Source organism: Leucopleurus acutus, assembly GCF_964270905.1.
Source record: "Leucopleurus acutus genome assembly, chromosome: 7".
Lineage (NCBI taxonomy): Eukaryota > Metazoa > Chordata > Mammalia > Artiodactyla > Delphinidae > Leucopleurus > Leucopleurus acutus.
In genome coordinates, this window is record NC_139150.1 from 41964560 (window position 1) to 41987755 (window position 23196).

The 23196-nt window shown below is 38.3% G+C and overlaps 1 protein-coding gene across 3 annotated transcripts in view; it reads right to left on the reverse strand.

Annotated features, from left to right (window-relative positions):
- The window catches only part of CEP78 (centrosomal protein 78), a 35978-nt gene extending 13348 nt beyond the window's left edge, over nt 1-22630 (reverse strand). For all 3 annotated transcript variants that reach the window (XM_082842087.1, XM_082842086.1, XM_082842085.1), the window contains exons 1-11: nt 22274-22630; nt 18950-19122; nt 18786-18858; nt 17629-17732; nt 15456-15630; nt 13335-13448; nt 11527-11591; nt 11129-11240; nt 7472-7607; nt 6244-6289; nt 4735-4863 (exon numbers count right to left, since the gene is read on the reverse strand). In XM_082842087.1, the coding sequence (XP_082698213.1) occupies nt 4735-4863; nt 6244-6289; nt 7472-7607; nt 11129-11240; nt 11527-11591; nt 13335-13448; nt 15456-15630; nt 17629-17732; nt 18786-18858; nt 18950-19122; nt 22274-22526 (1380 nt within the window). In that variant the 5' untranslated portion in view covers nt 22527-22630. The remainder of the gene's footprint in view (nt 1-4734; nt 4864-6243; nt 6290-7471; nt 7608-11128; nt 11241-11526; nt 11592-13334; nt 13449-15455; nt 15631-17628; nt 17733-18785; nt 18859-18949; nt 19123-22273) is intronic.
- Between the last annotated feature and the right edge of the window lie 566 nt (nt 22631-23196).

Below are 23196 nucleotides of genomic sequence, written 5' to 3' on the forward strand. Positions count from 1 at the left end.
GCCTCTCCCGTTGCGGAGCAACAGGCTCCAGACGCGCAGGCTCAGCGGCCATGGCTCACGGGCCCAGCCGCTCCGCGGCATGTGGGATCTTCCCAGACCGGGGCATGAACCCGTGTCCCCTGCATCGGCAGGCGGACCCTCAACCACTGCGCCACCAGGGAAACCCTTATTTAATTTTTGACTCTTAATGGACATTTGTATTTTTTTCAGTTTGTGCTATTGCAAATAATGCACACGAATCCTGCTGTACCGGTTATCCTGGTGCATTTATACAGGGCGGGGGTGAGGGCTGCTGGGTCACGGGGTATTTATATACCTTCAGCTGATGGAGAGTGCTAAATGCTTTCCAAAGTAGTTGTGTTGATTTATACTCCAGTATAAGCAGGGTAGAAGATTCCCATAGTACTCCAGGTCTACAGTACCTGATACTACCACACTTTATTTATGTATTTGTCAATCTGATTGGCATGTAGTTTCACTGGTTTTGACTCACTTTTCTCCTATTACTTAATGAAGTCGTACGCTTTTCCGTGTTTACTGGCTGTTTGGATTTCCTTTTTTTACGAGGTTTAAGTCAACTATTGTTATTTTTAAACTTTTAAATTATTATTTATTTATTTTTGGTTGTGTTGGGTCTTCATTGCTGCCTGCAGGCTTTCTCTAGTTGCGGCGAGCAGGGGCTACTCTTCCTTGCGGTGCGTGGGCTTCTCATTACGGTGGCTTCTCTTGTTGTGGAGCACAGGCTCTAGGCGCATGGGCTTCAGTAGGTGTGGCTCGCAGACTCCGTAGTTGTGGCGCACGGGCTTCGTTGCTCTGCGGCATGTGGGATCTTCCCGGACCAGGGCTCAAACCCATGTCCCCTGCATTGGCAGGTGGATTCTTAACTACTGCGCCACCAGGGAAGCCCAACTATCGTTATTTTGAATTCTTCTCCATTTCCAAGTAATACTCTTACATAACTATTTTCTCACTAAATTTGACGCATTATCTGTTAACTTTCTAATTTACTAAGTAAGGGTTTAGTTCCTTTACACTCTTTCCTATGTCCACACTGCTCAGTAAAGTTATGTCATCATTAGTTATTCCACTGTTCATGATCTCTTTGACTTGTAGTGACATACTTAAAAACCTACATTGTTGATCAACTATAAACTCTCTCAACGTCATGCTTTGTAAAATGAGGACATTCATACCATCTTCCCTTTTTTCTACCTCCTGTCTACCTTCCAAACCTAGCTTTTACATTCTCAAAGTTGAAATTTATATTCTGTTCTATGTGCAGTTAAGTCTTCCGTTATTTGAGAGTCAGTACGGAGTAATGTTTAAGAGAACAGGCAGAGCGCCTAAACTCAAAGCCTCAATTCAGCCCTAAATTAGGTACAGTCTGGGCAAGTTCCTTCCCTGTCTTAGCTTCCTTTTCTGAAAAGTGGGAATGATATCAGCACCAACCTCATAAGGCTATTCAGAGGATTAAATGAGTTAATATATGCAAAAACACTTAGAGCCTAATATATATTAAGTACATACTGGTACACAATGCATTTCAGTACATACCACGTTAATACTAATACATACTAAGTATAGTTATGGTTAGTTATTTGTTATTACATGCAAGTTGACAATAAAAGCTGCAAACCAAGATAGTATTTCCATTATTACAATTAAATTAATATTGCCCACTGCAGATGTACTGTGTCTCTGTGTATAGACTACACCTCCTTCTATACTGTTTCAGTGTCACTGCCCTTGTGTAGGGTGACCACATACCCCAAGCTGCCTTGGGCTGTTCCAGTTTATACCTGTTGTCCTGATGTTACAGCATTAGAGCGCCTCCTTACACTATTGAAGTGTTCTGGTTTGGACCACAAATTAGATAGGTGGTCATTACCCCTGTGTGTCACTGAAAAGGGGGACATCTATAGTGTCAAGTCTAAGTGGATTCTTCTCTTGCTCACCAATGGTAGTTTAAAAATCAACCATAGTTTAGTTTGCTTCATGTTTATGTCAGTATAGCCTTTCCTCCTCTGGAGTTCAAGTTCCTTCTCCCCTTCCTCTCCCTCCTCCCTTCCAACAGTGCCTAATACCTAGTAAGTACAATATATCTCAAGGTGTTTCTAAGCTCTTAATCACACAATCTCAATAGAAGCCTCTCAAATCTAAACTAGCTGCTCTCTGCACTGAATCCCCTATTACCTTCCTTCTTGGTTTATTCCCTCATTTTGCTGGATTATTTCTATAAATAGCTTGAGGTGTAGCACAGGCACACGTAATTTTCAAATTACGTACAAAATATCTTATTCAGCCTCCACTTATGACTGATAGTTTGGCTAGATACAAAACCTTAGGGTGAAAATTATGTGCCTGAAAAACTTTGGAGGTATCTTTCTAATGCCTTCCAGGATCCATGGTGCTGATGACAACTATGATAAAGTCAGATTTTAACTTTTTTTTTAGGTGACCAGTATTTTTCTCTCTGGAATGGATGTATCCTCTCGGGAGTTTATTCTATTGTATTTTAAAACTTCACAATGAAGGGTGTCTGGGTATGAGTCTGTTCTTGCTCATCTTGCAGCTGTTTTCAATCTGAGGCCTGATGTCTGCTTTCAGCCGTGGGGAATTTTCTTGCCCTTTGACAGCTTCCCTCCATTTTTTTTGTGGGTCTAAAGTTTCTAATAGTAACATGTTGGATCTCCTAGATGCAGCCTCTCCAACATATTTCTATCACATTTTCCATTATGTCTTACTTTTTTATATACCGAGAAATTTTTTAAATTCCTACTGAATTTATTTCAGCAACCATATTTTCATTTCCAAGAGACCTCTTTTGCTTTCTGACCATTCTCTTTTTAATTAACCCCCTAGTCTTATTTTATAGTTGCTAGCTCTTTTTAAACCTCTCTCAGAATACTAATTGGGGCTTTTCTTAAATTATTTTGTTCCCTAAATTGTCCCTGGTCCTACTAGGATATGCTTTCACTCTTTTTCCCCCTCTCATGTTGGAAGCTTTACTCAACTATCAGGCAAATGATATTTATTTTCTATTTAAGAATGAGCGCAGAAAGCTCCCTGAAGTCAACGACTGATTGGCTTCTTATGCAGGAAGAACCTGGGAGTAACTGTAATAGCATCCCCCCGAAACACTCCTTTCTAGGGGTAAAAACTCACACTAGCTGCCTTAGTTCTCCCCAGTTTCACTGTTTTCAAAATGAAATCATCTCATTTCAGGAGCGTGAGGGCGGGGCTGGGAGTCCATTCCTCCAAACACAACCCTTCAATGAGCTCCTCTATTTGAGTCACGCTTTTACCTAACTCCACCCTCTCTCCTACACGCGCATCTGAGCACGGAGCTGCTTCTGCAGGTGGGGTCAGATTCCTCCTCAGTTGAAGGTGGTCTGTGTGCATATTCTAGGTGATGGTTTTCCTCTGTTCTACTGCTTCAGTTTCACACTCTTCCACTTGTCTTCCGTCTTTCAAAACTATGTTGAAATCTCTTGATTGTTGTGGGCTTATATACTTAAACACTTTGATACCATCATTTTAGTGTATTGTCAAAACAGACAAGAGCTGAAAGGGTTCTCAGTGCATATTCTGAATCTGCTCTTCTGTGGTCCCAGTGTTTAAACTTCTTGGTCTTCCCCAGTGTCTATAATTGCTTTTAGAAATACAATCTTCTTGTCTACTAGTGAAGGAAATGAACACAACACATCTAAAATGACAAGGAACGGGGGTTAGATGCTCTAGGATCTTGTCATACTCTGTAACTTACTAATAAACCACTTACGTGCTACAAATTTTAGGTGCTCATTTATAAAACAAAAGGGGGTAACTCTAAATGAACTATAGATTACTCCTACTCTAACATTTCATAATTTTCTAAGTTCTTTTCTTAAAATTTCTCTATATTATCATTAATTTTAATTAAAAAAATAAAAATCTAACTTTCTCTTTTGAAAATCAAATAGTAATTTCCATAGTCCTACAATAATAGGATAATTAGTTCTGAAACCTGTCAAGTTTCATGTTTCATATGAAAAGAAAATCATATTAAGTAATTTTTTAAAATTAAACATGGACTTTGCAGCACAAAGACAAGGTCCCCCCAAATGGTGTTCCCTTATTTACTAGAAATTTTCAGCTCTGCATTAAAGTTGAAATAAAATAAATGTATTATTTTTGAGGTTCAAAAATTTGTTATGAAAATCAATTTTTCTTTTCTGTCCATACAAACAAAAGTATGGAATGACATTAGATATCAGGTTTATTAGGTAATATAATGTAGCTTCTTGATATTTTTTATTTTAGGAAAGGAGAATATCAACCTTAAAACTTTTTTCAACTTTACTTTTATTTAAAATGAGGTCGTATCTTCCTCTTATAAAAAGAGAGTTCAACTAGAACTGCCAATTTTCTCATCTGTAAAACAAGAGCACTGAATCAGCTGACTATATTCAGAACTTAATTTCTTATCGTATGATCACTAAGGTTCTCCCTAAATCCTAATATCCTAAGGTTCTAAGGAAAGAAAAATATATTACTAATGACATGTTTTGACTTTTATTTCTTAGAGTTCAAATGTCCACCATTCACCTTGGTCTAAGCTTAAGGAACCATTCAAGGGGATACAATGCAGATGGGAGGGGAAAACAGAACCCTCACACAAGCTATGCAGTGTTGCAATCAGGCTTCCACTTGAAAAATAATCTTCTCTATAGCTTTAAAGTGATAACTTTGTACCTGCAATGCTTCTTGTTTCAAATTGATTTTCTCTGGCTCTTCCTGAATACTTTCTGAGGAATCATCGACCTCTTCGATTTCTGAGGAGGAAGGACTCTCTACTGTCACAGTCACAGGAAATTCTGACTGCTTGAAGAAAGAAGACAAGATTGTATAAAAGATAACACAAGCAGATACCAAATATCCAAATATTAGAGGACATTTAACAAAAGTGATCTGAGGTATCATTATTTATAAATGTCTCTCACTGCTCCTTAGTCTAAAACAGGCAATGACTAAGTAAAATTACAGGAACTTATTTTTGCTATGTTACTGTACAGACCTCTGTTGTTCATGGTTAGGATTAGTAATGGGAATTGCCCATATTATTTTATTAAGTTTCTTTCGCAGAAGCCAAGTGAAGAGCCAAGGTAAACATTTTTCTCAGATCAACTTCATACTGCGAATGAAAAATTTATTCTTTACCATCAGACAAAAACAGTCTGGAAGAAAATGTAGTTTTTCGGAGGAGAATTCATCAGTAAGGGGACTGATAAAGAATCAGAATAATAATCAGAAAGTCAACATATCTAAGCTGTGAATAATAAACATTAGAATTTTAAAAAATAAATCACATACACAACTAAAACTGACCCATCAAAAATTTCATCTTCTCTTCACCCTTAAGCCCAAACTAGTGTAATAGTAATACAATTCTCCTGTCAAGCTTCACTGCCACTGCAATGTTGTTCAATATGACATTTCCAAACATTTAAAAACTGACCTGGTCACAACCCCATAAAAGTCTACAGATCATAAAGGAGTGTACTGGGATTATATAACTACACAGAAGACAAGTCACTAGGACATCATTTTGACAACAAGCAGCAAACCCTGCAGCATAGGAAAATCCCAAAGGTAGAACGAGGCACACACCCCTCCCTCTGGGCATGCAAGGGCAGGACTGACACCCAAGGTGCTCTTCTCTCAGTCTCAGCAGTGTTGCCTTTCACAGAGCAACTATGCAGTCTCCCAAGACCACTGGGAAGGAGAATCTGATACTGACAGTATTAGCTTGCCATGAGGCCAAAAGAGAGGGAATGTGTGTGGCCTTGGTGAGAGAGCAGAGGTTTGGTATATGTTGCTTTATATTGGCTTTAAGATCAGGAATTTGTACATGTAGCCCACAAACAACATTTCTTGAAAACATATGAACATTCTTGAGTATGACAGCTCCATGTGAGGGCTCAGAAATGGCAGTCAAGTTCGTTTCACTGGGTAACAGCTGATTTGTGGACCGGAGAACAGGCTTCCTTGTTTACAGACATAACCACAAGGCTGCCAGTTGTGTGCCAAATCCACACAACTACACAGTTGCATTGGGAGAGCGACCAAACATGTTTTACATGGATTTATTTCAGAGAGGGAAATGCTTCTTGTAAGGCTCTGTCAGTTTAAAAAGCAAAAAGAATGACCATCCCCCTTTCCCAATTCAACCCCCTATATATTATAAATATGATAGCTACATACCTGCAACTGATTACATACATCACGAGCTTTGATGCATGGAAAACCCCTAAAAAGATATCAACAAAACGAAGTTAGATCTTGATGTAAATACATCACCAGTTAAACCCAGTTAATACAACTATTTAGTATTATGTACAGTATCCATACAGAATTGTGTATGAAAATAAGCTCAAAAGAAGGACCTGGAGGGCTCTGCTATGGAGAAAACTGAACAGAATTCAGCCGACTGGCTTGGTAATAACTCTCTGAACTGCTGAGAGGCCCCTTCAGTTCCTATGTTCAGGATGGTTGAGATTTCAGGCTCACTTCTTTAACTGGTGATATTAATCATTCTCTAATTTACCACTACATGTGACAAGGATGGACCTGACATGAAGTGTCTCAGAAAGAAGATAGGAAACCACAGGGTTGTTAAACTCAAGGGCAACGACTGGGGATTCAACACTATAGTTTATGCAACAGCAATTCACATTACCATTTGCAAAAAAGTAGTCGGTTGTCCAATGGGGATTATAAACATCCATTTAACATGAGCAACTGAACAGATATTTTACACAGTAACTACTTCAAGTACTATTTAAAATCAATTCTCTTTGTTCTCTTAAGCAATTGTTAACCTCCAATTTCGTGAATACTACCAGGTAAGTCACTTGAAAATAATCTAGAGCCATCTATTTCACTTAGCAAGCCTAAAGCTATAGTTCAACAATTTTATTTACAGTTCTATGACAAAAATTACTATGAACAGCTATCCCCTGGATAAGTAATCAGCTAAAGCTAGTTTGACCCACTAAAGCTGATTTACTGAGTTAAGCCAGTTGGTTTAGAATAGATCTACTCCATATTTCTCATCCATTCTGCATTAAACTATTTCCCATGCCTAAAATGTTTTTTTTCCCATTCGTACATATCCAAATTCCTACTTCTGTGCTGTAGGGCTTGGCTCAACTACACCTGCCTTTAGTGAAACTTTTCTCACCTGCACAATTGGAGATAATTTTAGTCTCCTCATGACGCCCACGGGTTACCTCTGTTGTGACACTTGAGAAACAAGCTGAAACTCCCAATTATTTTCTGTTTTTCTTCCTTAGAGGGCTCATTAGGCCGAAGCCATGTGTGAGTTATCTTTTTTGCTCTATAGAAAGCACCAGAGACTGCCCACATAATAGAAGTTCCAAAACAAAGAATTCTGAGTGACTGAAAAAGACAGGGAATGCAAGCACGTTACCTGTTCCTTTTTGCACGTTCTGCAGTACGCCACGGCAGGAAACCAGACACACCAGGTGGTAGAGGTTCAGGAGCATAACATTCTTTACCAGCAGAGTGTTTCCTTCCATTACTTACAGGTTTCTTTGTGGCCAAGCCTATGTTTGACAAAGCATGATAAGAAGGAATCAAGATGCACCAAAGGTCTACAGAGCAACTGTCACACGTGTACACTTTGAAAGGAATCAAACAGGCACTTGACAATGGTGCCAAGGCCATTAAAAAGAGGATCGTTTTGTAAAAAGGTTTTACATAAGCCAGCATTTTTTAAAAATATAAGTTCTCTACAGTAACAAGTTATTTTAACTAAAACAAAAGTACTGAGATGTGCAGAAATGCAAAAATAAATTTTTAAAAAATCCCAAAGAATGATACATTTTATGTATCATGCAGAAACACTCAAGTTTATTGACTCTTAGAACACCTTTGGCATTTCTGAATCTCCAGGATAGAGAAACACAGATACACACCCATGACTTCTGACAAACAGAATCTTTAGAATTAGACCAAAATTTCAATTTAAGATGAGTTTTTCTATGTAAAAACAATAAAAGTTATAAGACTACAAGTGGTAGGTGAGTCAACGTTACCCTCCTATAAGCCTGTCAACATTCACTGCTCATTTGATTTCATATAGAAAACACACAAAAAAACAAATGAAACCCACTGGATAAAAGAGTGAAATGTGGAGACATCCTATATTTCAGTAGTAGAGAGTCAAGTATCTTTATATGAAATATTTGGTAGCAAAAACTAGACCTACATGTTAATATATTATTTAGAACAAGCCATATGTTAAAATTCACATTTAAATATTTAATTTGTATTTACTGAAAACAAACATCATAGGTTAAAATGGTTATATTTATCCTTCAAATCTACTATATTTTATGTTATATTATTTATTTATTTTAATGGATCTTTATTGGAGTATAATTGCTTCACAATACTGTGTTGGTATCTGTTGTACAACAAAGTGAATCAGCCATATGCATACACATGTCCCCATATCCCCTCCCTCTTGAGCCTCCCTCCCACCCTCCCTATCTCACCCCTCTAGGTCATTGCAAAGCACCGAGCTGATCTCCCTGTGCTATGCTGCTGCTTTCTACTATATTTTAGCAGCACTAGGATGGAGTGCAAAATAGAGTGCATGTGGTGATATAGGACAAATATTTCAGAGTGTAGCTTATTGATAATCACCACATGATCCTGTGCGACTTACATGTCTCTTAAAAATATATAGGAGCTCAGTTCATTTTGTGCTATTCTATTTTGTCTAACTTAATTACCCTCAAAAAAAAATGTTTATATGCATGTGGTTTGTATGTGTATACCCTTCCTTTACTTTCAGAAACTAATGAAAATATATTTGTAATAAAATTTTTTAAAATTACACTTTTCTTGTTAGGAGCTAAAAAAAATTTCTAATAAAAGTTCCCATCTTTTTTTAGGCATACATAATTACAATATAAATGTGACACAATTCACACCATTATTTCACCCCTATACTCACCTGGATCTAACTATATACCCAGTCATTGATTTGGCTTACCTCTATGTCTCCAAATAACTGAGGCAAATACAAAACAAAGCCCAAGAAATAAAATTACTCTTAAAATAGCTCAATGAGCTCGTATACTTCAGTTACATTTCCACTTTGTTTAATCATGCTAAATAAAAAAAAATTTAATTGTTTTATTCTCATTCCATGATGCCCTATTATATACCACCAGGTACTAATATTATAGAATTCCTAATATGTTTTACATATACATGTTTTACTTATATATATTTTTATTTCTAATATTATAGCAAAAGTCAACTTAGCTGTTTTAAGAATGCTTTACATGATATAAATTTTTAATAATAATATGTAATTAGTGTGATATCACAAATCTTCTTTGTATGTACTATTTGATTATTAAAATATCACTGTCTTGAAATAACTGGCAGACAAATCATAAGCTTTTTTTTTGATTTAATAAACACTCTTAACAACTTCTATTTAATACACTATTGTCCAAGCAAGTTGATTAATGGAGAATCAAAAACATACATCTTTAAGTAGGAAAAAAAAAGGCTGTATTTATGAAGATGTTTACAATAGTTTATTTTAGGTTATTTCCAATTTTTCACCAATTTAAAAAATTGACCAACTCAATGGAAACTTGTGAATACAATGTTAAAAAGTATAACTATGAATCATAAAATTTAAATTTAATATGAAAAGATAAGAATGGCAAATTATATTTAAGCTATGTGGAATTATGTTTATGGACAACAGGAGGAGAAAATAAAAATGTAAATATTGCTTGATAGGATAATGAGACTAGAGGTGGTCTTTTAAATTTTTCATTCTTATGCTAATACAATACCTTTATAAAACCTAAAAATCTTCAAACAACATGTTTTTTAAAAACTGTGGTAAAATACACAAAACAGAAAATTTATCATTTTAACCATTTTAAAGTGGACAGTTCAGTGATATTAAGTCAACAAATTTTTAAAACTTTCAGATGGCACCTGAATAAAAGATGTGTTGTTGTCCATTGGTGATTTTTAATGTATCTGGTATATAACTAAAGTCACCACAAAACTTTTTTTGGGAAATTGGCAGATCATAAACATAAAAAATTTATTTTGCTTTATATTAAACCTTATTGTTTTACTGTTTCAAAATTCAAATTTACTCACAAGAAAGAGTCAGTTTCATATTAGATTTGGTTTCACAAATGCTGCTCCTGCTATTCATTCTTAGCAACAACAAAAAAAGACTATTTGTGACTAAAGATAATATGTTCCAGAAAATAAAAAGTTAAGGTCTCTTAGAAACAATACAAACGTTATCAGTAGAAGTGAATTACACCACATTTATATATTCAGGAGAAATATGAAACTTATTCCATTGATTGTTAAAGGGTTTTAAAAGCTTTTTATTACATTTGGTAACAAAATTATAGGCTTAGTTGTAAAATCTATCATTTTAGATTTTATGGGTTAACTATCTATGGGTTAACTATCATTTGGAAAATTAAATACACATTACAGTAAACATTTAGAAAATGTTTTTCTAAAATGTTCCATCTAGGTCAATAAACTTGTCTGTAGTAGTCTTTTATAAGGATAATACATATTTCAAGTTTTTGTTATCATTGAGAGAAACAAGATATTACCTGAATCAAAAATTTAGGTAAGAATTTCTAAGAAAGAAGAAGGGAACAATGGGAAGGTTGGAACTGGGAAGAAATTTTGTTTCTTATAGCGCAAAAAGTAATTCTGCATTAAAAAAACAAAATCATCCCTCAAAAGCACCACTACTAAAATTATCATCAAAGTGCACCCCAAATTTCAATTGCAAAGTATTAGAAGTAATCATCAACCAGGAAATATTTTCAAAATAATGAACTTTTTATGAAATCCAAACAATAATGTTGGTTAATATTAATATCTCTTTAAATTCATTTATTATATCTACATTCTATAAATTCTCATAAGTATCAAAATAATTATAGTCCTCCTAATATGCATGTGATTAATATTGGCTGTTTTAATTTTAGCACACTGGAAAACATAAGGGGTATAAATTCTAGTAGCATTAAAAACAAGAAAAAGTTACCAATTCTAATAGTAGCTTTTCCTTTTCGACCACTTCCCAAAATTATAGTTCTCTTTTTCTGTCTAGCAGCTTTGGATGCTTCCTTCACAGATGGAGAAGTTATCCACTGGTACTAAGAAATAATAAATATGCCATTTAAGTTCCAGGTAATTTATGAGGGTTTGATCTTAACTGGAAATTAAGATATTTTAAGTTAATAAAAGGTTTTCAATCTGCATTTCTCAGAACCTAAATTAAAGAATCACACAACATTTTCAAAGACAGAAAAGCCATTTGATTTGACTAAAAACTTAGTTTTAAGATGGCAGAAAGTACCTTGATAATTTCCTTTTAAGGAAGAAAGAAAAACAAACCATTAAAGAGAAATTATTCCGAGAGAACTAAAACACATTATATACCTCTGACTTGGCACTCCTTCCATTCTGGAGAACTTTTTTGATAACTGATTTCATCACAGAATGATCTAAAGTAAAATAAATTGAAATTAGAATAATTATTTCCCAATGAGTAGCTATTTCCATTTAAAACCAAAAGCCAACTAATTATTGCTCTTCCCATAAATTTAAATATGAAATCTACATTACGTAATTATACACTTATTTCCCCCTTTGTGTATTCTAATTTCTTCCTCAAAAACCTAAGATGCCATCTTGCAGACTGCCCCCAATGGCTACTATTTTGGCAGCAGCAAAGGTCAACTTTAAACATTTTGCATCTAAAGCGGCTTTGGATACCTTTGGATAGAAAGTACAGTCTGAGCATCATCCAGACACTTAGATACCTAAAGGGCATCTAAGATATCAAACCAAAGCCCTGATATTCCCTCAAAAGCCGCTCCTCCCATCAGCTCCCTTCTTCTATGTGATACCACCCAGTTGCACACATAATCATCAACGACTTGTCTCCTTACTATTCCCTTCATACCCCACATCTAATCTATCTGCAAGTCTTGTTAGCTACACCCTCAAAACACAACCTGAATTCAACCACTTTTCACTTGCTCCAAACTTCCAGCCTAAGCTAAGCCATAAACATCTCTTATTTGGACCACTGTGATAGTCTCCTAACTGGTCTCCCTGTTTCTCTTCTTTATCCCCCCAAGTCTATTCTCTATACCAGGTCATCTTATTGAGATACTATTTGGATCATGCCTTTTACCAGTTCAAAACCGTCTACTCATTTAGAATAATCCACATCTTTACTCTGGCCTTGAAGACTTTACAAGAGCAGACCCCTGGCCAGCTCCTTGACCTCATGTCATGCCACACTCTTCTTCACTCAGTACTCTGGCCATGTTGGCCTCCTTGCTTTTCCTTAAATACTCCACCCACCTACATGCCTGCATACGCATTGCCTCCTTGTCCTGGAATGTGCTTACCCCATATCTTCCATGCTTGCTCCTCTCTTCATTCAGGTCTCCGTTCAAATGCCACTTCTCCAGTGAAGCTGTCCCCTAACAAACCTGTCCAATGGAGTCCTACCTGCCCCCCGCCACTCTCCTTACATTAAGATATTTCTGCACTTCCTTCTATCTAAAATTATATTACTTATCTGTTTACTCATTTCTATCTGAACTCCTTCACCAGAATGTAAGCGCCATGAGGGCAAGGCTTTTGTTTGTCTGGCTCACTGCTTTTTCCCTAGTGCCTAAACCCGTACCTGGCACACAGAAGGTATTAAAAATATTGTTAAACTGACAAATGAATAAAGTACTCCTTGCAAGAATTCAGAGGTTGCACAAGAGGGAAATAATGCTCTTGGTGGAAGCAGGCTTAGTATCTAGGTTCACCTCTATTCAGAGTAGAGATAAGAAAAATTTACAAGTATAACTCACTTTAATTGGTAAATTATCTGCTAAAAATGTACAGGAAGTGCAACATTAGAAAAGTACAGTTGACGCTTGAACAACATGGGTTTGAACCTCGTGGGTCCACTGACACACAGATATTTTTCCATAAATATGTACTATCGTCCTACACGATCCAAGGCTGGTTGAATCCACAGATGTGGAACCACTGACTATAAACTTATACCCAGATTTTCAACTGCTTGGGGGGCGGCATCCCTGACCCCCACGTCGTTCAAGGACCAACTGTATACGATCAGGAAAGTTAAACACATGAAGTTTTAAAAACTGTCAATACGTGAACAAATTCTTTTTGTTTTGCTAGGTGTTAATCAATTAAAAAAAAAAGTGACCACATACCGACAAGTGGGTTTTTTCTTATATCCAAAACGACCAGAGTTCTGTTGGTTTCAAGGGCCTTTAGTAAAGCCTTTGCTCCTTCACTGGTGAGGCCACACTGCTGCAGGTCAAGTGCTTTGGATGAAAGACAAAAGGTCACTTGCTAACTCTATACAGATTTGACATATAGACAACTCTCATTTTCTCACGTGTGGAAGAGTCCTGCACAAGACCAGTCATGGCAGGTTTGTAATTTTGGGTATGGAAAAAAAACAGAAACGTATACACACACACATAATGCATAATCCAATTTAAAAACCTCTTCTTGGATGTGCAATAATAACCCTGCCTTTAGTGCCAATAAATCATCCAACATATTTTACAATTAAAGAACTGAAGAATAACTGTATATAACCTATGAGCAAAAAACATCACAAAATGAATCTCAGTTCATAATTAGCAAGGGCGGCAGTGGCATGTAAACCTCACAAGCAAAAACTGGTGGAGCTCAGAAATGCACTGCGTTCTTTTGATCATGATCTTGAGCTCCAAATCACACTTGAAACTAGTTAAAAGGGGAAAACAAAATAGAAGAAATGTAACAACTTTTCCATGGTTCTGTTAGTTTTAGAACAAAAAGACAAGTCTAAGAGGATACAAATAATAACAAATTCAAAGAATGTGTGAATAGAGAATACATACTAAAAACCTATCTTGAAAGTATCATGGTCAAGAACTCTCTCAGTAAAAGGTCAGACAAAAACCAGAACAAATGATCATGACTTCTAGTAGTTCTGGGGCTGAACAACCTACTCATTTAAACCAAAGGGATCATCACAAAAGCACAGGTATTAAAAATATTACATGAAAGGAAACTATCATGAGTCTTTTTTTTAAGTGCTCTGTGTACCATCGCATTAAAATAACTGAAGTCTTTCAACACCCCACGACACCCAGAAATAGCAAGTCAGACATATGGATCTGACAGGATATGATACAACCCTTACAAACTCTCACTACAGAAGAATGGACACACGGTGTAATTAACCAACTAGCCAAATTAATACAAACAGCCAGTAAACCTCTCTAGTAAATCAAATGAATACAAAATAAAATGTGGTTATTCTCCTATCAGATTAAGCCAAGATTCTGTAAGAAAAGTCTTCAAAATGTCTATACGCTTTTGATCCAACAACTCTCTTTCTAAGAATTTAACCAAAATAAATAGTCAGAGATATAGGTAAGGATATATATCAGAGTACTATTTGTAACTGAAAAACTGGACATAGCTTATATACAAGAATGGATAAGCTATGTGTACTGTGGCATATTCATATAATGAAACACTGAACAGTCACAAAAAATGATGCAGTAAACGCAAATTTACTGACTTGCTAAAATGCTCATACTAAATTAACTTAAAAATGTTATAAAATTTGGAGTAATCCTACTTGCATAAAAAAGGGAGAGGTACTCATTTTTGTAGTTTTACAGTTTTTTAAAAGTGCTACAAGCCAGTGTTTGTGAGAGGGAGGCTTCACATCCACTGTTGGGGTGGACTACAAATTGGCATAGCATTTCTGGATGGTAAGCTGGCAATGTGTATCAAAAGTCTTAAAAATATGTCACATTTAGTCATTCCACTTCTAGTAACTTATTCTACAGAAGTAATCCCGATGGACACAGAGATGTACATACAACGTATTCACATTGTTTCTGACAGGGAAAAGCAAACTAAATCTAATTGCAAAGAATTGATTAAACTATGGGACATCAATATGATGGAATACTACATGATACATCATTAAGTGAAAAAAGCAGGAATATGAAATAGCAAGTATACTACAATTCTATTTTTGTAATCCCTAAGTGTACAAATATATTTATAGAAAAAAAAAGACTGAAAGTATATACACCAAAATAAACAGTGATTATGTCTGGGTATTCAGATTATAGGTAATTGTTCTCTTGTTACTCTGTATTTTCTATAAAGGATATATGCAACTCTTAGAGAAAGTTTAAAAGCAAAATAAAAGCTGTCAGAGAAATGAGGCTTTAAAAAAAATCCTATCACAACGTATCATGCCAAAAGCTAAGCACATATAATATTAAAAATTCAATATTTTCAATTTTAGAATTTACCTCTAAGCCATAAATCCTCACTAAGAGATTCTGCAAAAGCACTTGCACCCAGGTCACCAATAAGCGTGTTGCAGTTCAGAGTGATGCGCCTCAAACCAGCCATACAGTCAAGATCAGGTCTCCTGTAACGAAGACTCTCAGCCCAGGTTTCTTCATGCCTTCTGATAGTCTGATACTTCAAAGATTTAATGGGATGAAATTAAGATGCTTGAATAAGGAAACACGGTGTGCCTACTGAGTATGGCTTATTATGTCAGAGATTTACACACACACACATCAAGCATATATGCCAGGAGAATCAACCTGAGAAATTAAACAGTCAGTTCTGGTTTACGAGTCCAGTGACCCAGATTCTAGTCGGTCAGTGATTAGATTCCAGCCACTGGATGACCTGTTCTTGAACACTTACGTAAAGTTGGACAACTCAATTACAGCCCATGAATTATTTTCCTTATCTTCTAAGTCAGGAAATTGGTTCTAAATTCTATCATTGCTGAGGTTCTAAATTTCATCATTCTGTCCTACGGTCTCCAAACACCTGACTGGGCAACCCATAAGAAAACTTTTTAATATGCATCTTATTTATTAACAAATAATATACACGAAGTTCTATACATATAATTTATGTACATTATAAACTACACAGATATTTTTTAAGTGATACAAAGGTAAACAGGTTCTAATATTTTCTTTTCCTAACTCCTAAGGCATTATTTTATTTATTTTTTAAAAAATATTTATTTATTTATTTGGCTGTGCCGGGTCTTTAGTTGCGGCATGCCAGATCTTTTAGTTGTGGCATGTGGGCTCTTAGTTACAGCATGCATGTGGGATCTAGTTCCTTGAGCAGGGATCGAAACCAGGCCTCCTGCATTGGGAGCGCAGAGTCTTAACTGCTGGACCACCAGGGAAGTCCCAGGCATTATTTTAAAAACTATATTTACAAAAATGGATCTCACATGCTCCCTAGGGTATGCACACAAACTTCAGAGGCCTGGACTATGCAGAGCCAGTTTGATGTGCCTTGGGAAAATAATGGTTTGACATTTAACCACAAGTATTGTCTTAAAGACATTCAATTCTTTATATTTATAAAATAAATTTTGGTAACAGGGAACACTGACTTTAAATGAAAAAGTCTTATTACATTCTTGAAAAAATAAGACTCAAAGTGCCTTTGACACTCTAAAAGGAAAATCATTAGTGTCATTTTTCTATTAACAATAACTTATAAAAGCTACAAGCAGAAATAACAGCAATCACTTACACAGTGCTTAGTATGTGCCAGGCACTATTTATACAAATTAGTTCATTTAAACCTCATAATGAGGCACAGAGGTTACATGATTTGTCCATGGTCACTAGCTATGAAATGGGAGAAAGGGAATTTGAACCTAGGCCATTTGGCTTTGGCACCCAAGTTCTTGACTGCTTTCTATCCCAGGGGTCAATGGACTTGCCCTGTATGGGCTCAAAGAATTTTTCAATTTTTAAAATCTAAATTTAAAAATTTCCAGCTTTGTGGGCTATACAGTTTCTGTTGCAACTACTCAACCCCACTGGTGTAGGGTAAAAGTAGCCACAGCTACCATGTAAACAATGGGTGCGACTATGTTCCAAAAAACCTTTCTTTACAAAACCAGGCGATGGGCTGGATCTGGCCCACCAGCCATAGTTTACCTATCCCTGATCTGCACCAGCAAACTATTAAAAAGGCTTCACGTAAAATTATTAAATAACTTTAAGCCTAAATACAGTCATTATAACCACTGTAAAGTTGTTAAGGCATTATTTTAAAAACTATATTTACAAATTGCTGATGTAGTGATTTTTATTAGTTTATAAACTACATCAGCTAATAAACACTGGATTCATTTAAGTCTTGAAGACTATAATGGCATAGTTTCTGCACAGCATCACAATCAATGTTTTCAGTAACTAAAAATACATGAAAGTATTATTATGTATTATATATTAAATGTCTGATTTCTAAAATTAAGTGGACTATCTTTACTAAATGGTAGAATCCCAAACTGAGACTGGTCACATTCTTTCAACAAAACTAAAGCTGCACTCACAGGTATCAAAACACAAAAATGAACTGCCATCTGTATCAATATGTTAATGTGCTTCAATCACATATGTTTTCATGAAAGTTTAAACATAAAATCACCTTTAAGATCTTGGCCATGTGATCTGCTCCCTGCCATGTCAGATTACACCCCGTGAAGTTTACTGTCTTAAGAGTGATAGAGTTCTTTATACCTTGACAAATAACTAAAAGGGAAAAAAAAACCACACATACAATAAGATGAAGAGCCTATACATTTGTCAATCTTGACTTATTTGCTTTTCTTGAGTCAATTGGAGGTTTATAGCCACATTCTTGAAATCATTAACTACAATCTTCCCAAACAGGTAATTGACGAACCGATACATTCTAAAACTTGTCAGTAACAAAGTGTTATTCCAGTTTACAGCAACAGTTTAATTCTATTTAGATACTAAAACTGAATACACTGAATACTGCAAACTTTATTCCCAACCACTAAAGTACTACATACCTTTTGAGACATAGGAAGAAAAAGAAAAACCTAAAAAGCATAAGACTCTTCTGATTTTCATTTCCAATGATACATCCCAATCTTGATTATCAATCAACAATTTAAATGTCAACTATAAATCCAGTATTTTATTAGGTGCTATGCAATATACTAGAGCAATAGAAGATAGAGGACCTCAAGCACTCTGTTCCCTCAAATTGAAAGGCAGGCTTCCTGACCCCTCCAGACCACTACTGGACACAGGGAACACACACTAATATTTCAGGACCCCAACCAACAGTCACCTGCTTTGTGATTACTTCCATGACACACCCCCGCCAACACCACTGAGTTTGCTGCTCCTATGGGACGTTACATATATTTCCTATTTTAACACATACCACAGTGCATTATAATTATGATTGCAGATAGATGTTTTAACAATTTAAAGATAATGATGACTTTTTTGCTCTTTACATCTTGCTATTTCCCTTCCCATAATATTTCTTGAAGAGAAACCATAAAAATATAAACAAACACAAAAAACAGAAAATATACAAAATGTGTGGTTTGTGGCTTAACACAAACTTAAGTAAAATTAGTTCTGACAGTATCCAGCATGAGAAACTTCCATGGTACAAATGAGAATGGACCAAGGTTTGAGCAGGTACAGGAGACAATCCAGGCATGAACAACAGCAAGAAAAGGTGGACAGGAAGTAACATGGTGTGTAGGAAATCATGAGACCAGTCTGATGGGAAGAGACTTAAACAAGACTGAAACTCACTTTCTAAACCTCCATCTCCAATTGGACAATTCGCAAGACACAGGTGCACCAAAGTGGCTGATTTATTCAATCCCTTTAATGGGGAGAAAAAGTTTAAAATTTTATTGGTTTAGTATGCTCCCAAAGCAACTATCAAATGTTGGCAGGACACAATGAAGGCTTACCTTTGTTAACATAGTTAAGTCTCTCTCTCTCAGAACTAGCCCATTTAGCTCCAGGTTCCTTAGCGCACCCGACGCACTTACACAGCATTTAAGAGCTTTACACAACTGGAAGGTCACATCTTTATTTCTTATCGCAGGAACACGACTTCTGTAAACTTTATTTCTGTCAGAACCTAAAGCAAAATTATTGTAAGATGAGTGATTTAAACCATACATTTTATCATCATTAAAAAGCACCTAAAAAAAAAAAGCATCTGCTCTGTGCTAAGGATTAGAAACAACTCCTGCCCTTAAAGACTTGATTAAGGAGGGACATGTGTAAACTCAAAATTTCAATCACATGAAATAAAGAAACATAACCTTTATGCACAGAGATTCCTTTGGAGGCAAAAAGTTATATCTAAGTGATGGCTTCATGATAACCCTGAAGTAGAATCTAGAAAGATGAGACTATGCAGAGTTGCAGTAGGAGGTGCATTAACTGCAGAGAGAGCACCTGTGCAAAGACACTCAAGCCTGACACCTGCTGGGCACTGTAAATACTGCAGGTGGGGATGACTAAAGGCCAGGGGTCCAAGCGTGAGAAGAGACAGAAATTAAAAGAGATGTTGGCCAAAGCAAGCCTGGGAGAGAGCATGGCTTGCATCCCACAGGTGATGAGGCCTGGGGCTACCACTGGCTGAGTAAGGGTGCCTCCGCTAATTAGAAAAAGGCGCCCCACTGCTGAAGGACCGATTAGATAAAGGGAGTGATCACAGAAAGCTCCCCTTCCTCAGGGTCAAATAGCCCCATGAGGCTTGGAAGAGCACAGAAAGCTCCCCTTCCTCAGGGCCAAATAGCCCCATGAGGCTTGGAAGAGCACAGTGCAGACTACACGCCTCTGTGCAGAGTACACGCTGGCGGCTAGTATGCACTAACTCTCTGTGGGCAAGCCATTAGCGCGTTGTTTTAAGCGTATCTTTCTATTGTAGAAGATCACTCAACCCAAGTAGGCAGATGAACTTAGAGGAACTGAGCCCAGGGGCCGCGAAATCACCTAGGAGCTTCTGCCATAGTCCTGGCAAAATGTAATATGGATGAAGAAGCAAATTTAGGAGGAGGCCAAAATCTACAAGCTAGACCCACTGGATGCAAGACATAAAGAAAGTTCAGTGAAGGAGCTCTGAAGAGAATGGGCTCTGCAATAAATTTTTCTTACATTCAATGTAAAATATTAGGCAAAATTAAGTACAGTGGCCTTTACGGTCCCTTCCAGCTATAATTTCTTTTGATTTCTAAGGTAGTACTCTGGTTAAGTAAAGTCCCTTCAGAGGTACAGAACAGTTCCTACACCTGAATGGGATGCAAAGAATAATCTGACTTCTCTTCACCAGGGGATGAGTTGAACTGTCCTTGAAGAAGAGATAACAGATGGTGTGAACCCCAGATCCTAGAAAAGGGCCAGGCAAATGACAAGTATTCAGGTTTTTGAAAACAAATGAACAATCACTTCCTCTCCTAGATCTTCATACCCTTCCTCTGCTGGCTACTTTTTCTCAGCTTATAAACATCCTCAAATATACCCACCTAAAAAACTCTCAGACCTATGATTCTTTGGATCTTCTTGTGGGTAACCTAAGTCTCTCCCATGCCTTCAAACACCTGTCCTCCCAAAAAGCCCAGATCTGTACCTTGGGCCCAGACCCATCTACCAGGCCCCTCTAAAGCACTGAAGATGAAGTAAGATCCTCTCCCCATCCCCAATCCCTTCCTACTGTGCTCTGTATCTCACAAAAAGATGCAGCTGTAAACTGTCACCCACACTTGCTGCCCTCCCTTTTCTAACTGGTCACCAGGCCCCACCCAATCTCTCTCAGATCTCCAAAATCCAGTCCCACATTTTATAACTTAAGTGGGACCCTTAGATTACAATTCACCCTGCACCCAATCAACTGCCTTCCATACGGAGGTCTGAGTGAGCCTCTAAACCAGAAGTCCATCTCACTGTTCTTTAGTGTTTCCCTCAGCCTTCAGGATAAACATCCAAACTTCTGACAGGACAAACAAGGCCCCTTTCTGTTGGGCCCCACTAGGTTTCCAGTATCAACTCTCATTTCTTTCCCAAACCCTGAGTTCCACTCCTGTACCTTAGTTTTGCCATTTTTTCTTATATTTCTCAAACTTTGACACACACTTCTCCCTCCTACTACCCCAGGAGCTTCTACATATCCTTAGAAAGGATGGCACCTCCTCCAAGAAGCCTACCCTGAACTTTCCCTTCCAAGATTCTGTGCTCTGCAAAGGGGAAAGGTGGGGGGGGGGGGGATAAATTAGGAATTTGGGATTAACATATACACACGACTATATATAAAATAGGTAATCAACAAGGACCTACTGCATAGCACAGGGAACTCTACTCCATATCCTATAACAACCTGTATGGGAAAAGAATCTGAAAAAGAATGGATATATGTATAACTGAATCACTTTGCTGTACACCTGAAACTAACACAATATTGTAAATCAACTGTCCTCCAATATAAAATAAAAATTAAATTAAAAAAAAGAAAGATTCTGTGCTCTTTAGCACCAGAACTCACTTCTTCCAGAGCACTGACTACTGTGCTTGTGTTTACCTGCCGCCCAGTAGAAGGGAAGATTACCTATGGCAGAAGCATCGTCTCCAGCAGCCCTTGGTTCTGACAACTCATTCAAGTGCCAGGATACTTTACCCACATAACCTACTTCATTAATTCTAAGAACCCACAGAAAGAGTGGTTTTTAATGTCATTTTACAAGTGTGAGGAATGTAGTTCAAAAGTAACCTGCCCAGGCCACAGAGCGCATAAGCCCTAGAATTCAAACCCTAAGCTGCCTTCACACCTGTGCTCTTCCCACTATATGATACGACTATTTTGAAAAAAATTTTTTTTTTCCTGAGCCCTGTTTTAATGGAAAGGAAATGAAGCTGGGATATATCAATTTCCTAATCGCTTTGGTCTGTACGGGACAAAGTCATGCAACAGACCAAGTAACATCTGTGGAACAATTAACGATGCTCCAAACTGTGCTAAGTGTTCTACATTGTAGAGTCTACAAGCATTAACAGAGTGCCTCCTTGTAACCGCCACAGAGAGTGGGTCCTGTTAAGCCCATACTACAGATGAGAACACTGAGACCTAGAAGCTTTAAGGCACTCCGCAGGAGTCCTAGGCCGCACGCCCCGTCTGGTGCACGCACACCCGGGCACTGGGCACCGGTTCTAGTGCCCACCCTCCACCTTGCACCATCAAACCCCGCTTCGCAGCGCCGACACCAGAGCCCCTGGAAGCGGGAACTACAAACCTGTCTCGCCAAGCCATGGCTGGAAGAAGCTCCTGATACAGATCAGGGGCAGATCTTTATTAATCTTGAGGGTGCTCAGAAGCGGCGCCCAGTCCAGCCCGCGGAGGCGGTCGGCGTTGAAGTCCAGCACGCCCCCCCGCAGAGAAGCGCGCACGGCGGGCAGAGGCACCGAGTCCTGCAGCGCGCACAGGTACTCATAGTGCGAGACGAAGTCGGCCGCGCTATCGCGGCGCAGCTTCACCGAGTGGATCATGGCCCCAGCGCGGCCTCGGGGGACGCTGGCTGCGGGCACGATGCCCACACCCGCCTGGGGACCCCGGCTCGCCTCCCGGTCCCTCCGGCGCCCACAGCCCGGCGGCTGCGGCCACGCAGCGTGCGCAGGACCTGCGTACCAGCCAGAAGACGGAGGGCTACGGGCCCCAGCTAGGCCGGCCCCTCGATGCCGCGCTCCCGCGCCGCTTCCCGCGCCGCAGAGAAGGCAGTTGGCGCCAGCCTCATCGCCCTCCGCGCCGCGGGGCTGCGGTTCAAGCCGGTTGGCGGCGCCGTGGGGGCGGGGCTAGAGGACGTCAGCGCGCTCGTCGTGCGTCAGCACGCAGCCCCGCCTCCCATGGGGACCCGACCTGAGGAGCAGGGGAGGGAGCTTCGAGACTAGGGCAGCACGAAAAGTAGGTGGTTTGGAGAATTGGGGGCTTCCAGAAGGCGTTTACTGACTGATCCAAATAAAAGTGAGATATGGTTGTATCAATGGATTTTATTTATTTTTTATATTTTTTATTTTTTGCGGTACGCGGGCCTCTCACTGCTGTGGCCTCTCCCGTTGCGGAGCATAGGCTCCGGACGCGCAGGCTCAGCGGCCATGGCTCACGGGCCCAGCCGCTCCGCGGCATGTGGGATCTTCCCGGACCGGGGCACGAATCCGTGTC